At 51.4% G+C, this 14895-nt stretch overlaps 5 protein-coding genes across 5 annotated transcripts; 3 read left to right on the plus strand and 2 right to left on the minus strand.

Annotated features, from left to right (window-relative positions):
- Nucleotides 1-2662: 2662 nt before the first annotated feature.
- PFICI_13607 (uncharacterized protein) lies at nucleotides 2663-4026 on the plus strand (the record flags this gene model as incomplete). The annotated part of the gene is made up of 4 exons (XM_007842188.1): nucleotides 2663-2815; nucleotides 2871-2975; nucleotides 3044-3491; nucleotides 3554-4026. The coding sequence occupies 4 exons, from the start codon at nucleotides 2663-2665 to the stop codon at nucleotides 4024-4026; spliced, it is 1179 nt and encodes a 392-aa protein (XP_007840379.1).
- Nucleotides 4027-5160: 1134 nt separating this feature from the next.
- On the plus strand, nucleotides 5161-6122 carry PFICI_13608 (acetylxylan esterase A; the record flags this gene model as incomplete). The annotated part of the gene is made up of 2 exons (XM_007842189.1): nucleotides 5161-6000; nucleotides 6060-6122. The coding sequence occupies 2 exons, from the start codon at nucleotides 5161-5163 to the stop codon at nucleotides 6120-6122; spliced, it is 903 nt and encodes a 300-aa protein (XP_007840380.1).
- A 1619-nt stretch (nucleotides 6123-7741) lies between these two features.
- PFICI_13609 (uncharacterized protein) lies at nucleotides 7742-8693 on the minus strand (the record flags this gene model as incomplete). The annotated part of the gene is made up of 3 exons (XM_007842190.1): nucleotides 7742-8054; nucleotides 8135-8462; nucleotides 8531-8693. 3 exons carry the CDS (start codon nucleotides 8691-8693, stop codon nucleotides 7742-7744), a joined length of 804 nt encoding a protein of 267 aa, XP_007840381.1.
- A 1793-nt stretch (nucleotides 8694-10486) lies between these two features.
- On the plus strand, nucleotides 10487-11983 carry PFICI_13610 (uncharacterized protein; the record flags this gene model as incomplete). The annotated part of the gene is made up of 3 exons (XM_007842191.1): nucleotides 10487-11117; nucleotides 11241-11754; nucleotides 11854-11983. 3 exons carry the CDS (start codon nucleotides 10487-10489, stop codon nucleotides 11981-11983), a joined length of 1275 nt encoding a protein of 424 aa, XP_007840382.1.
- Nucleotides 11984-12294: 311 nt separating this feature from the next.
- On the minus strand, nucleotides 12295-13779 carry PFICI_13611 (Alkaline proteinase; the record flags this gene model as incomplete). The annotated part of the gene is made up of 4 exons (XM_007842192.1): nucleotides 12295-12743; nucleotides 12803-13091; nucleotides 13226-13414; nucleotides 13477-13779. 4 exons carry the CDS (start codon nucleotides 13777-13779, stop codon nucleotides 12295-12297), a joined length of 1230 nt encoding a protein of 409 aa, XP_007840383.1.
- Nucleotides 13780-14895: the final 1116 nt, after the last annotated feature.

The following is a 14895-nucleotide window of genomic DNA, read 5'->3' on the forward strand; positions in this document are numbered from 1 at the left end:
GGAAAAAAGTGACAGCTTGACAGCTCCACATCCAGTCCACATTCCATTCGATAGCCGGCAAGGTTCAATATTGGTCGATCTGGCGTGATTCTTCTAAGTACATGGTAACTAACATCTTTTGATCCCTTCTTGCTCACATGAATTACGAGGTGATTTGCAGGAGGAATTAAAATGTCCGTACCGGCACTTGGGAGACGGCTTTTCTCGCGTGAAACCAAAGCGCGACGAACACCGCAATGCGCAATGGAATCAACATGATCGTGCAATTCCGCGGCTGTCGAACTCAAATTCATCAATGTTTCTTGCACATTACACTGTTATGGTACTTGAATGCAGCAATCTGGATATTCATTTTAACTGGGGTGGCCATGACACTGAACAACCTCAAGTTGAAGCGTCTGTGGGTACTTTTGCCGCGAGATTCTAGCCTCTGGGGCACGATAGATCTTGGAGGGTCTCCCATGTTGACCCAATTGTTTGCTCGGGCTTGTTGGGCACTTCTATCATTTCATTACAATGCGCCTATCCGTTTGACGTGCCAGCGATACTCTATAATCCAGGCAGTGTGTCACGCATGGGATGCCCAAGAATTGACAACGTCAAGGTGAATGGCAGAGTTGTATATAGTATCCAATTCGCAGCTTCCAATGCCGTGATACTACGCCGACTATAACATTGTTGACCTTGTTTACTTGGCGTTTCAGCTCCGTGTGGTGATAACGCTCTGAGATGGGCTCTTATCAGCTCGAGCGTACATGAAGTTGCAGTAAAGTTGGAATAACAGGTCGTGATGGTTGTGTAACCCCGCACCCAGTGATTTGTTCAAACAAAAGTTATCGGAGACTTGCAAGCGCAGGTGGGAGAAAGGTGTGAACCAGGTTTAAGCTACACTATACATTTGCAGATGCAGATGGCAGGGGGGGTATATGGGGTCGCACAAACCTCGCTGCATGATGCACGCACTATTGCAGATGATCTCAATTAAGACCTCTGATATAATATTTTAACCCTTGGCGACATTGTTGGGATCACGATCAATGGCAAGGTCATGAGAAGACCTCAACCACTGATGGTTCAGAGTTGCAAGACCAGCATTCCCCATCTTCGTCCTTGTCCCCCCAGGTTGCATGACGCAGGGTTCTACGATGGAGGGGGAAAGGAAGCACCAACGCAAGGGCCCAGGGGCTGTCAGCCTGGAATTTCTGGAAACTGGCTGCTGCAACCGCTAGACAGACCGATCTTTTTTCCCTCCCGTCGACCTTTTCCTCCAAGACACGAGACGAACCAATGGCACTGGTTGATCGGGGAAAAGGACGATAAGAACGCGGGTAGATCAATCACCAAGCCATTGGCTATTGCGATGGCAATTGACGGAATTCTTTCCATAGAATCAGGAGAGCATTGAACCGGCTGCCATGCCGAGTCAGCCTCTGTGGCAGCGGTTCACTTTTAGGTCGTCCTCCAAGAAGACGGCCGACGGCTGGCGGGGACTTGGCCGGCATCAGTCGTCAGCCCTATAATTCATTGCCACCCCCCTGGCAATTAGGTGGGACCTGAGCTATGGTGACTGGGAACCGCTGGAATTCGGCAGGGCAGGGGAATTTTAGACTCACCACTCTCGGCCTTCCGAAGCTCAACCAACTCACGCAAGGCAGAGCCGGCAAAGAAGGACGGACCCATCATTCAACACCACCTGACATTGCAACGCACGAAACCAAAGACTGCAAAAGGACGAACCACAATAACGCTGATCCTTTCCGCCCACGGTCCTGACAGGCAGTATCTCACCGGCAGTCCGGTATATACTATAGTATCCTCAAGCAACCGCTGGGCACTAGGAAACTAGACAGTGCCTGGGATAGGTATCGGGACATCGTTATCTTTCCACGTGCTGATGGAGTCGTACGGGCTTTGTTCCGCACGACCAGCCAACCTTGGCGGCGACAGCTTGACAGGTCGCCAGGTCAATACATACTCCGGGCATCCCGACCTCGACAGTCTACCACGAAACCCTCAACTGATTTCCAGATCGGATACAGCAGGCGCACTAAGTGTCCCCACTAGCCAATTTCATCGACTTTGAATGCCAAACCACGTGGAAAGCTCGAGCTAAATGTCCATCATTTTCGACCATGGACCCATAGAAATGTATACACGCCGTTGAAAACTGACTCCTTCTAAACCGAAGTACGCTTCCGCAAAGAGTATTTCTGAGTCAAAAGATGCTCGATCGGCGCCATGCACAGTCGGCTTGTGGGACTCGCAGGCAATGCAACCCCAAAGGTCCGAGGGGTCCTCCCTTGAACCTACCAACCTTATTCCCGCGGCCAATGAGGTTGAATAGTACCCCGCGATAGTATGTCCCCCCAAGGGTCGGCGTGTCGTTACCCACACCTCCTTGATCTGTCTTGGATCGATGGGAACTGTTCAAGGGCCAGCCACTTGTTCGGGTTCAGGCCAGGATAAAGACTACGAAGACCCCGGCCGAGAGAAATTAAGCCCTCCCGACCCGGCTTCGAGGGCATCACTCTCGTTTCTCAAGCTTGTTTATATACACGACACTTTATTGTTTCCATGTGTGACGTTGGTCTTTTGTCTTGATTCTATGTCCCTCCTTGTTTGAATCCGGTCATCAGAACGATTCGATTACTTTCCCCTCGTCATGGCGGATAATGACAATCTGGGACCGGGGCTCCGCGCCGCTGCCTCCACATTCTTTGCGCTCGCGGCTGTGACTTTATTTCTACGATGTTACGTGCGGTTAAGGATGTCAAAAGCGTTTGGGTGGGATGATTGGTTCATGGTCCTCTCAACGGTACTACAACAGCACGGCCACATTGCGACAATGGTATATACTAATTCAAAGACAGATATTTTATGCTCTCAACACATCAACTTGCTTGGCAGGTGTAGCACATGGAACAGGACAACATTACTGGAAACTGCAACCAGCAGACCTATCTGCTGCTACAATGGTGTGTATATAAGCAGATCTCACTGCGTTCGCCTCGTCATTTACGATCGAACAAACTAACAAATGTAGTTTTGGTGGTACTGCTACCTATCCTATGCATGGAGCATGATATTTTCGAAAGCCTCGATCGCCGTCTTCCTCATGCGAATCACCCCAAATCGACGCCACCGAATGGTTATCTACTGTGCCCTCGGCGTATCGATATTCTGTGGCCTGGTATTTTTCTTTGTTGCCTTATTCCAGTGTACTCCAGTCTCCTACTTTTGGACACGAGCTGGAGCTGGCTCGTGTCTATCGATCGACGTCATTATCAACGTTGTATACGCGTACAGCGCCCTTTCAATCATTACCGACTTTACCTTTACCCTCCTGCCCGTCTATCTGGTGTGGAACCTGCAAATGGACAAGAGAACAAAGTTTGCCTTGATACCCATTCTCAGCATGGGTTGTGTTGCGAGCTGCGCAGTGGCTGTACGAATGGCATATCTGGAGAATTTTAGAAGCAACGACTTTTTATGTAAGTCAAAACCAACTCGACAAATATCGTCTCGACTGTTTACTTACCAGTGTTCATGACAGACTCAACAACCGACATTGCCATCTGGTCTCAGATTGAGATGGGACTGGCCATCTCCGCAGGTAGTTTGGCGACACTTCAGCCGCTAATGAAAATGACACTTCGCAAACTCGGATTCACGGGCTCAGGGGACAGTGAACAAACACCATCATCAGCTGGACTCCGAACCTTTGGCCAAGGAAGTAACAAGAGCTCCTTTAGTCGCAAGACGCCAAAGAGTCTCTTTAGCATGACGACTTTTACGAGAATGGACGAGGAAACCGAGGAGGAGCAAACTATCGTCGTTGCGGACAAGGACGACGTTGAGCTCGGAGCGCGGCCCGGAACCAGAGTGAGTCTGCGCAACGACCCACACGACTATCGGGTCAAGGTCAAGACCACCAACAGCGACGGAAGCAAGTGGGCGCGGACTCTCGGTGAGACTGAAGAAGATGTACAAGGAATCACCAAGAAGACGAGCTTTCAAGTAGTATAATAATCATGTGCTAATAGAAGTGTACAATAATGTATACATTTTGTCATGAAACAATTGGCTACATCTGAGTGTTTGCCTATCCGAAACATTGTTATAAATTCATGACGATATTGGCAATTGAAAGCCATGATGTGATATAAAGTGAAAGAAAACGAAAAAAAAAAAAAAAAAAAGGAGTTCATGTCGGGGTGTCAATGTGTTACACTAAAAGTGTTGGAGTTTTGGGCCCAGTCTAAGAATTGGGCAGACCCAGACAAAGTTCGTTACCATGAAAGACGTTCATGTGCCTATCCATAGCCGTTGCCTTGAGTATATCCTTGGGCCAATCTTTCAACACGTCCCATGGTCCGGCCACGGCAGACAGCAGTCCATGAACCGACACTGAGCAAGTTTCACACACACTCCCAGAAAAGACATGATTCCCAAGGTCGATTGATGGGTTGGCAGCCATTGCATGCCTCCTCTCGACCGAGAAAAGGTTCGGAATTTAAGCTCTGATTTAACCTCGAAGATCCCTAAATGGGGAATCTCCCAGTCCACAGGCCGGGGGTGTGATTGTGACATGTGGAGTAGGAGACGCGCGCCAATCAGGAGGCAATTGGCGGAGAAAATGGGCCAAGCAGCTCCGTGACTTTTACCCGGGGGCACTCGACCTCTTATATTCCTCCGTCCCCGGAATGGCAGCACAGTTCGGACCACGTCCCTGGGGCTGAAGGCTAAAAAGTCGTGGATGTTACTTTCAATGAGGAGCTTCAATGGCCCCAAGCCCCCGCGGTGTTACCGTGTTCTTTTCACCACGGCGCAATATGAAATAGGTAAGTAGCCTGTCGCCATCATCCGGCCGTCGCTCTCCGCTCCGTGCCGGGCAAGGGTTGCGTGCCTTGTTTGAATCGCCGCTCCACCGACGACCAGGAGTCAAGTCGCTTGGATTTCACCTCTATGCCCGTCTGGTTCGAGTCGGAAGCAGCCCGTCCGGCACCGCAAGTTGCTGTTCTTGACGTCAAAACCTGATTGCCTCATGGATCCAACATGCTCCGCATGCTGTATATATATATCGTAGTCTCTTTATTCCAGCTCTAATACCGTTCTGATTCTTGGCATGACCCAATCGTGCTATCTTGTAGGTTAGCAAACATGTTTCTCAAACTCATAACTCTTCTTCTCTTGGCCATCACCAGCCAGCTCGCGGCCTCGGGCCCGACGCAACAGCTGAGCAAACGAGCTTCCTTGACGCAGGTGACAAACTTTGGCGAGAATGCGTCCGGAACGCTAATGTACATCTATGTGCCGAACAACTTGGCGACAAACCCAGCAATCGTGGTAGCCATCCACTACTGCACAGGGACGGCGTCGGCTTACTACACTAATACGCCGTACGCGACCTTGGCTGAGCAGTATGGCTTCATTGTCATTTACCCGCAATCTCCCTACTCGGGCACCTGCTGGGACGTGAGCTCGGCGGCGGCGCTGACGCACGACGGGGGCGCCGACAGCGAGTCGATTGCCAACATGGTCACCTACACCATCTCGACGTACGGCGCGGACGCATCCCGAGTCTTTGTCACAGGGTCCAGCAGCGGTGCCATGATGACCAATGTCCTGGCGGCCACGTACCCCGAAATGTTTGCCGCGGGCGTGGCCTACTCGGGCGTTCCCGCCGGCTGCTTCTACACGGGCACCGTCGACGGGTGGAACAGCACGTGCTCGCAGGGCCAGGTGGTCGAGTCGCAGGCCTACTGGACCAGCGTCGTCGAAAACATGTACCCGGGCTACCAAGGGGCGCGCCCGCGCATGCGCATCCACCACGGCTCCGTCGACACGACGCTGCTGCCGCAAAACTACAATGAGACCATCAAGCAGTGGACGGGCGTCTTTGGCTACAGCGACACGCCCCAGCAGACCCTCCCCAACGACCCGGCCAGCCCGTATACGAGGTACATTTACGGCGAAAATGTCGAGGGTGTCTATGGAACTGTAAGTATCGAATCCACTCCTTCTCTGCAAATCGCAAATTGCTGACGTGTGGACTCTAGGGTATCGGACATACAGCTGCGATCTTTGGTGATGCTGATATGGAATGGTTCGGAATCGCATAAGTGCTTGGTAGACGTAGTCCCCACGAATATCGGTCGCGGATCAATTCGGTCTTGACCTTGAATAAAAGCTCGCGTGCAGTCAAGTCCTTGTTCGAGTCAAACAAAGATGCTGCAATATTCTAGGTTCGTATGATACCGTGAAGGAAAATCAGAGTGCAAGATGTGTCGCTTCGAGGTCTTGGCGTAGCAGCCGACATGATCTGGACTCACTGAGCAGGTTGAAGAATGAAGAGATCAACCATTTTGGGTCTACCGCACCACGAAGGTTGTTGAGGTTAATGATGGTGTCAAGGACGTCGGTCAGCAACCAGCACAGCCCAAGGCATTTTACAGGAAAATATGGTTTGCAAATTTTTATTGGGATGTAGAATCGAATAAGCGTCAAAACAAAACATGCTTACCTAGTCAGACGTTGAGTGGTTCGGCCACACTAATCGGTGACAGAATTCCAGTGCCTATCTTGATGTGGGTAGTGGACCAATGGTCTGCTATGATCTGGGTACCTGTAAATTTGTTTCAATCCTGTGATTCAGCTTTCCGTCATGAATGGAATCGGGGAAAGAGCAGTGGGTTTTGCAGCATGCTGAGGGCCAACAAGGTAAGTTGGCCTTCAGTCAATAAGCCGGCGAGGCTACCCAACGAAAACGGAAGCGGCCTAACCTTGTCGCTCGAGGTGTTTTGGACATGACGCTTGCGAAATCAACGAGAAGTAGATCTCATCGCTACCGGAGCAGGAATTCCAAATTTGTTGGCGTTTCGGTATTGGTTTTTGCGGGGAGAACATGGTGTGTACAAATCAATGTTGGCAGGAGGTTGAGTATTCTCCTACCTTGGAACTAAGCAAGTTTCTCGTTGACCAAAGAATGGGTATGAGCTTGATAGGCATGGAGTAATCAGGAAGTTCAGTGAGAAAATGCACGTCGTGCTGTGCACGGAGACTTTTGCTAATTCAGTCTACATCTTTTCTTGCCTAAATCTGATGATTCGCGAGAATCTCTCTCTACTCGGCGCAATATGCCTGATACCATGCGTGGAATTCTCAACTCAAGTCAGGTCAGCGATGTTTCCGGAGAGCAATTTTGATCTTGGTGCTGTGGCCATGTATCGTCGGCAGTGACTCACACACCGTTATGCACAGCCCACGACATTCTTGCCTCGTATCAGAATTATCCTTTGCATTTGACATCTATATCATGTTATCAGCGCTACTCTCAACAAGAACAACAATGGCCTAGGCTTGGTAGTCCAGTGGTAAGATGCTTGCTTTGGGTTGACTTCTCTCTTGCAAGCGACCCCGGTTCGATTCCGGGCCAAGCCCTACTTTTTTTCTTCTTTTTTTGTTCGACTTCAGAATACATTACCGCTACCATATCTTATTGCTATCATAATTGAGGTTTCGTATTCATAATACTATCTCGGTCAAGTTTTCTTGCTCTCCGAGTCTTGTAACATCTCATGGTTCATGTTGGGTGTTTAGTTACTTGGGGCTCGGGCCAGGATGACACTCCCATCAACTAAGTTTAACATGCAGCTATATTAGGTAATGTCTTAATAAATTCTTACACCTTGTCGAGTTGAGAGTCTACATAGATGGCAACACATCAGCTTCCCACCAAAAGCTAACAGCAACTTCTTTTCCAGAACCGCGACAGGCCGTGTCCTGCGACTACCGTAGCTGAGAAAATCGTAATCCAGATTGCGCCGGCCTGTATCACCTTTTGTCGTATGAACTTGTCTCGCGCCTCCCGGTCGTTGGCCCGTGGAAAGGGTTTGTTAGGGACAGGTTTGTTGAGGAACTTGCACAGTGGCTCCCACCCCGCAGCCAGGTCCATCTCCAGCAACTTTTCCTTTGGTACTTGTTGTCGAACCCAAGCATTGTGCTTGTCCAGGAACCCCTTGTCCTGTTTTGTCAGACCGTGTGTGCGTTCCAGACTGTAAGCTCGGTCAGTCAGATGGATTCCCAGGAGGGAGAGCGAACCTCAGTATTTGAAAGTCAATCGCGACAAACGTACTCCTCATCGAATCCCGCCGCAATGGACGGAAACCAACGTGCGCCCGGCACTGGAGCCATGAAGAGCTCAAATGCCCATTTCGACCACGGTGTCTTGATATCTGCATCCCCAAACACGCTGAAACTGTCCCACCACCGCGCCGGGTCCCGCGTCACGAGCACGACCTTGGCCTCTGGATACAGCTCCATGAGCTCGGGCAAGAAATGAATCATGGGACAGTCTGAACAGCCAACAAAGCCGCCAATGACCTCCTTGAGCGTCTTGAGGAGTCGCTCGCGATCACCCTCACGCTTGTACTTGTATAAAAGACTAATGTTTCGGCAGTAGGCTATGGTAGACGGGGTTGGCATCAGTATTCTGTCGTGGTAGTGCGGGCTGATCTTTACTGTGCCTCACCATCTTCGCGATTAAACATTTGCGTTCCTCCGTGCATGGCTGGGCCGTCGAGTATCTCCTCAAACGCCATAGCAAAGGACATGGTGGCCGTGCGCGAGTAGCCCATGTCTATGATCTCGAGTGCTCGGGACGGGTCCCGAGGTATCGATGGTGTCTGGCCCATTTCTGAGTATTGCTCGTCAGAAACCGTATCGGCTCTTGACAAATTTGGTATGCTCCAATTTCACTGCCGAGTAGATAGTCTTCGTATGAATGAGGGTTCAATTGAGACACTTTACTAGGTCGGGATTGCTGACTGTACCACAATGTGAAGAATACACACAATTGTGCGATTGGCAACAGAGAAGATAGCAATTGCTTTCGATTGGAGCATTTATATCATTATTTTGTGTCGTACGAGTGAGACGTCAGCGTCTCCGTATAACACTAGATCACGGGCCATGGTTCAAGCCAGGTCATCTTCGGTTGCAATCCTTCCCGCATCCTTCGCACTACTAATGGCGAATCAGCTTCAGCTAGTTTTAGGGTCGGCGTTCGATATTACCCGACTCGAGTATACCACCAAAAAACTGCGGGAGCCCTTTTCCATATTTGCTAGATCCCGAGCAATATTGGCAGTGATGCTGTGTTAATAATATTCATAAAGATTAAATAGCTTCTATATACCAGTCTCTTTACATGATTGACTCTTTAAGCAATGGTATATCCATGTCGGTCCAGAACCCTGCATCACTTCAATTGGTATACAAGGTAAACGTTCGTTTGATATCTACTATGGTCGCAGCATGGTGATATGAGCATAGTTTTTGAAAGATCTGGTCTTGAATACATGTGCCTCGCTTGATAGTAACTTGATTCGTTAGTATAGTAGCCTAGCACAAATGAGCTGTCATGCTGTGCGACTATTGTCATCTCTCCGCCGGGCTAATGTGATATTAGAGAGAGTTTTGCTTGGTTTGATATGGGTTGACATGATTTGCACTCCACAGCCATCCATCTGCTGTTACCAACCATATCCTTATCGTCTTTATACCGTATTGAAGTGCCGACGAGCCCTGTCTATTGATCCACCGCCGAAGGGCGAGCAGAACCTATGGCATTGCATGGTCCAGGCTTGGAGCAATGTTCAGATGATGATCTTGGCTCTTGGCATACATGAACAACGCATGTGAAGCCTCGTCAAACAAAATTATCTTGAATACCTGGTCCGTCAATATGCGACTTGGCTATATGCGCCGAGACAACCGTGCCACCCAATGAAGGAATCAACCAGCAAACCCAAGCATACACGGTAAATTCGCAGGGCCTCGGCCTTTTATCTGCAAAGGCCAAGGACCAATTGTGCATTCTGGATCCAGGATTTATGGAGTTGTTCGAGTTACATCCGGCTGGGGAGACCGAAGCCGACCCCCCTCGGCCAGTGTATCTGCTATTGCGACCTGCCCTTCTTGTCCATATCGCGGCTAAAGTGGGACTTGGCAACATTTAATATACTGCCCACTTGGCGACAAAGCCGATTGCTACTTTAAGCTTAAATTGACCGTCTGATCTCTTTACGTCTCTCTAGACTACGGCAGATTTATATGCATCTTGTCCTCGGTCTTTGGCCCTGTCCTATTCATCTTTGCTCAGGGCCTCGACACTTTGAGACTGCAAGTCTTGGCACGAATGCAGCTTAACAACATTAAAGCCACAGAATACGCATCGACTCAACAGCAATGAAAGATTGATCTTGATTGGTGGTGGACGTTATATGGATATAATCTGACAAAATGGGTGACCATCAACTCTCCGGCTACCTTTGGTCCGCTCTCCACCCCTTCGACCGGGTTATGGGTATGAATATATTGCCGGATATATAACCATGGCTTGGTACATATAACATGGTGGACATCCTCTCGACGACACATTGACTGACAGAGGCTTGGTTCCATAAACACCAACAAATAATACAGCATGACCAAGCTCGCAGCTCTCTACGCCTCCTGGGCCCTTGCGACCGTGGTTGTGGCACTTCCTAGTCTCGGACTACTCGAAGAACTGGCACCTCGACAGGCCGAGGTCTCCTGCGCTTCAACATATGCGTCCGGCAAGTATCCGACATGGCAGCAGCTCCCGCTGCAAACCACGATGCCCGACCCATTCCTCCCGCTATCCAAGACGACGACGGACTCGGGCAACACGGCCGCCGACGTCATGGCGGGCAAGGCGGCGGGGCGCATCGCCTCGCGGGAGGAGTGGCTGCGGTGCCGCCAGCCCGAGCTGCTCAACATGCTGCAAGAGTACCAGTACGGATACTACCCGGACCACGCGCAGGAAACGGTGAAAGCCACGCGCAGTGGGCAGACGGTGAATATCGAGGTCACGGCGGCCGGCAAGACGGGCAAGTTCAAGGCGACGCTCGCGCTGCCCACGGGGGCCAGCGCCGCGGCAAAGGTGCCCGTGGTCATTAACATCGGCGGCATGTCGAACCAGCCATATCTTTCCGCGGGCATTGCCGTCGTTGGCTTTGATTACACGTCCGTCGCGGCTGACAGCAATTCCAAGACGGGCGCGTTTTGGGATTTGTACAAGGGAAGAGACATTGGTGCGTTGAACCATGGATATTTCTAATTTTATGGTCTTGGGTTGCTTTCCATCTCGTATCTGTGCCAGGAGAGCGCTGGGCTCCGAACATTTGGCAAGCTAACACGACGGTAACAAATTTCAGGCGTCCTGACAGCCTGGGCCTGGGGCTTCCACCGCACCCTCGACGCCCTCAACCAAACCGTGCCCGAGATCGACGCCGCCCGGGCCGGCGTCACGGGGTGCTCGCGTCTGGGCAAGGGAGCCCTGGCCGCGGGCCTGCTCGACGCGCGCATCGCCCTGACCATGCCCATGTCGTCCGGGGTGCAAGGGCTGGGACCGTACCGGTACCACGCCATGTCGGGCCAGGACGAGACGCTGGAGAACTCCAAGGCCGGCGCCGGCTGGTGGAGCGACAACACCCTCGGCACCTTTGTCAATCACGCCGAGAACCTGCCCTACGATGCCCACACCGTGGCCGCGGCCATTGCGCCCCGCGCCCTCGTTATTGATCAGGGCTCCGCTGATCCGTATACCAACTCAAAGGCTACTGCTGTTGTGGTGTACCCGGCCGCCAAGGCCGTGTACGACTGGCTCGGCGCTGGTGATCAGATTGCCATGGCTGTTCGCAGTGGCGGACACTGTGATATGAGTGGCTAGTGAGTTTAGTTTCTTTGTTTGATATAGAAGGCATTCTGCGAGCTCCTTGGAATAATTTGAACTCCGAAACCTTTTTGCGAGCTAACATGATGATTTAGTACAAACGTCCTGCCATTTGTCCAAAAGATTCTTCAAGGCAAGAACACGACGCGCGATTACAACGATCTGAGCCCGTGGTCTGCCATGCCAACTACGTATCCATGGGCTACGAACACTCCAAAGATTTGATGGCATGTACTTGGCACGCCTGTGTAAATTGAAAAAGGGATGCAAGAAAAGAACATGGCAAGAACTCGGGTCGTAACAGCACAATGAAATACCAGGTGTGTTGATACTATACAATTGTGTATTGATATCGAAAAAATACATGCTACATAACAGATCATAAAATCATCGGGATAGATCAAAGAACGAATTGAATGTTCCCCTAATCAAACCAATCCCATCCATCATCGAAATCGGGGGCCCCATCACTATGGTTGGGACTCCAGCAAAGGTCGTGGAATCAAAGCTAATCATGGTATCAGAAAACAAAGCGTTTATGCGCCGTTGCCGTTGTAGATGATCAGGTTGGGGCTGCCGGTGCCAATGTCGGTGATCTCGCCGCTGGTAGCCAGAGCCTTGATTCTGGCAATGACGGCAGCGGGCGTGCTGAGACCCTCGAGAGCAATCAAGTACAGAGCCAGACCCGTGACGTGGGGGGTGGCCATGGAGGTACCCGAGATGGTGTTGGTGGCCGTGTTGGAGCCGATCCAGGCCGACAGGATGCTGCTGCCGGGGGCGTAGACGTCCAAGACGGAGCCGTAGTTGGAGTAGTAGGACTGGGACCAGTCCGAGTCAATGGCACCGACGGTCACGGCGTTGGCGGCCGAAGCGGGCGAGTAGCTGGCGGCATTGGCGGCGTCGTTTCCGGCAGCGACGACGGTCAGGACACCCTCAGTGTAAGCAGCGTTGACGGCGCTGTTGAAGGTAGCAGAGTAGCTACCACCTAAAGACAACAAAGTTAGACTCTGGATGATGAACCAGGCACAAGGGGAAGTAGCTTACCCAGGGACATGGAGATGGCAGAGACGGACTCGCGGCCGTTGGAGGTGATGTCATCGACAGCCCAGTTGTAGCCGTCCAGGATGATCGAGGTTGAGCTGGACTCGCCCTGGAAGACCTTGACGGCAATCAGGGTGGTGAGCTTGGCGACACCGTACGTGGTACCACCAATGGTGCCGGCAACGTGGGTACCGTGGCCGACGCTGTCAACGTTGGAGCCGCCGACGGCATTGTATCCGTATGAGGCTCTGCTGCCGAATTCGGTGTGGGTAGTCAAGAGACCAGTGTCCACCTATATTTGCCTTGGTTAATTATCAATGCAACAACAGGCAGGCTATAGTCTTGCTTGTGAAGAGGAGGTCCGTGCCAAGGTATGTACTTAGACACCCTGACAAATGCTTGACTAAAAGCTTGTTGTTAACTTACAATGTAGGCATATGTGCCAGTGCCGGCTGAGGAGTCGTAAATGTAGTCGGTGTGTCCAGGCTCCTGGTGGGAAACTGTTCCGAGACCCCAAGTGGCACTGGACTCTGTCACCAAGGCACGAGCAGCGTTCTCGGTCTTGTCGGCCTCATAGGGAAGATACCAGACCTGGTCCTCCTCGACGCTTGCGACCTGTTTACTAGTATTAATAACTTGTCTAGCGTGGAAACCGGCGAGTCGTGGGGGGGACTCACATCCGCATTAGCCTTGATCTCGGCAATCGTGTCATCGTCAAACTCGCCAGCATAGGCGTTCCATGAGTTGATCTTGTAGGTCTTCTCAACACCGGCGGTATCTCTCTTGGAGAGACTTCGGGCATGAACGCTCGAGACCCAGCCGAGATGGGACTCGACGTCGGCAGAGCTGGCACTGTCCTTGAGGGTGATGATGTATTTGCCCTGGATGACTTCGCGCTTCTGCTGCGTCTGGGTCGGGGCAGCAGATGCCAAAGGCAGCAAAGCCGTCAAGGTAGTGGCAAGGCGGCGAACGTTGACCATTGTGAAAGATTGTTTCTCAAGGATGAGATTAATAGGGGTGAAGAAGAGGAGGACTGATGATCGAGAGACTTTCTTTGAGACCTCATGCTGCTTCCAAAGCACATATATATATCCTTCAAGGCTGGTATAGTCATCTTGCGTCTTGATTCCGCGATATCATATTTGGCTAATCAAGGGTCTTGGGGTCTGGAGCAGTCGTGATCGCCGGCCCCATCGCGCACTGACGAGCTGCACAACGCCCGCTGCCCAGAAGTCGAAAAGGGCGAATCAGCCAGCGGCAGGGGGGGCCATCGCGACAACTTGCTCATTGCTCTGAACGAGCAGAATTAGTAACACGAAAACTCATGGAAAGGGCAGGTGGTCTTGCTCGAGCCTGGTTTCCTCACCGTCTGTGTAGGGATCGCAAGCGCAACGAGGACTTGGCAATGCAACTAGGAAAGCCAAGAGATGTTATACAAATGCTTCACTGGACGGACAAAAGCGACGACTTAGATACGGCGAAGCGAAGGGAAAAGAAGGACGGTGGAGAGACCCCACGGCCGTCGCCCCCCGCATACAACATGTCCGTCCCTAGCAACAACCTAGGACCTGTGCTGCGATGCAATAGTAGTATGGCGAAGACGGGCCGTCATCTGAGAAGACATGGGGTGGGTACATGAGTCGACATTAGGGGGCGAGTCAGGGGATAGCAACCACAAAGGTCAGAGGGTCTTGTTTGTCGTTGATCAGATGAACCATGCTCGATAGAGACAATGAGGTTACAGTGGGGTGGAAAGGGTCGCCGATCCAAGGTTGGACCCCCAGATTGAGTGAGTGTGCTTTTTTGGCTGTTAATGTTATGTAGGTAATGCAGAATTACCATTGGTCCAGGGTATATAGGACTACTTGTCCGGGAGATAAGCAAGGATATGTACCTAAAGTCCATCCATGGTTGCCAAGGCACTGATGAGGCTCGCGCAATAGGCGCATATGTACACTTGTTCCATGATGCTTGCTGAAAGTGCACCTAGGCCAACATTCATTCTCACAAGCCGATTGAGTTCGAGTGAGTATTTCGCTTCACCAGGGGGGGCTCGGTTGAGTGAGAGGGTCGACCGGAACAAGAGCACGGCGTCT

This window comes from Pestalotiopsis fici, assembly GCF_000516985.1.
Source record: "Pestalotiopsis fici W106-1 unplaced genomic scaffold PFICI_Scf_11, whole genome shotgun sequence".
Lineage (NCBI taxonomy): Eukaryota > Fungi > Ascomycota > Sordariomycetes > Amphisphaeriales > Sporocadaceae > Pestalotiopsis > Pestalotiopsis fici.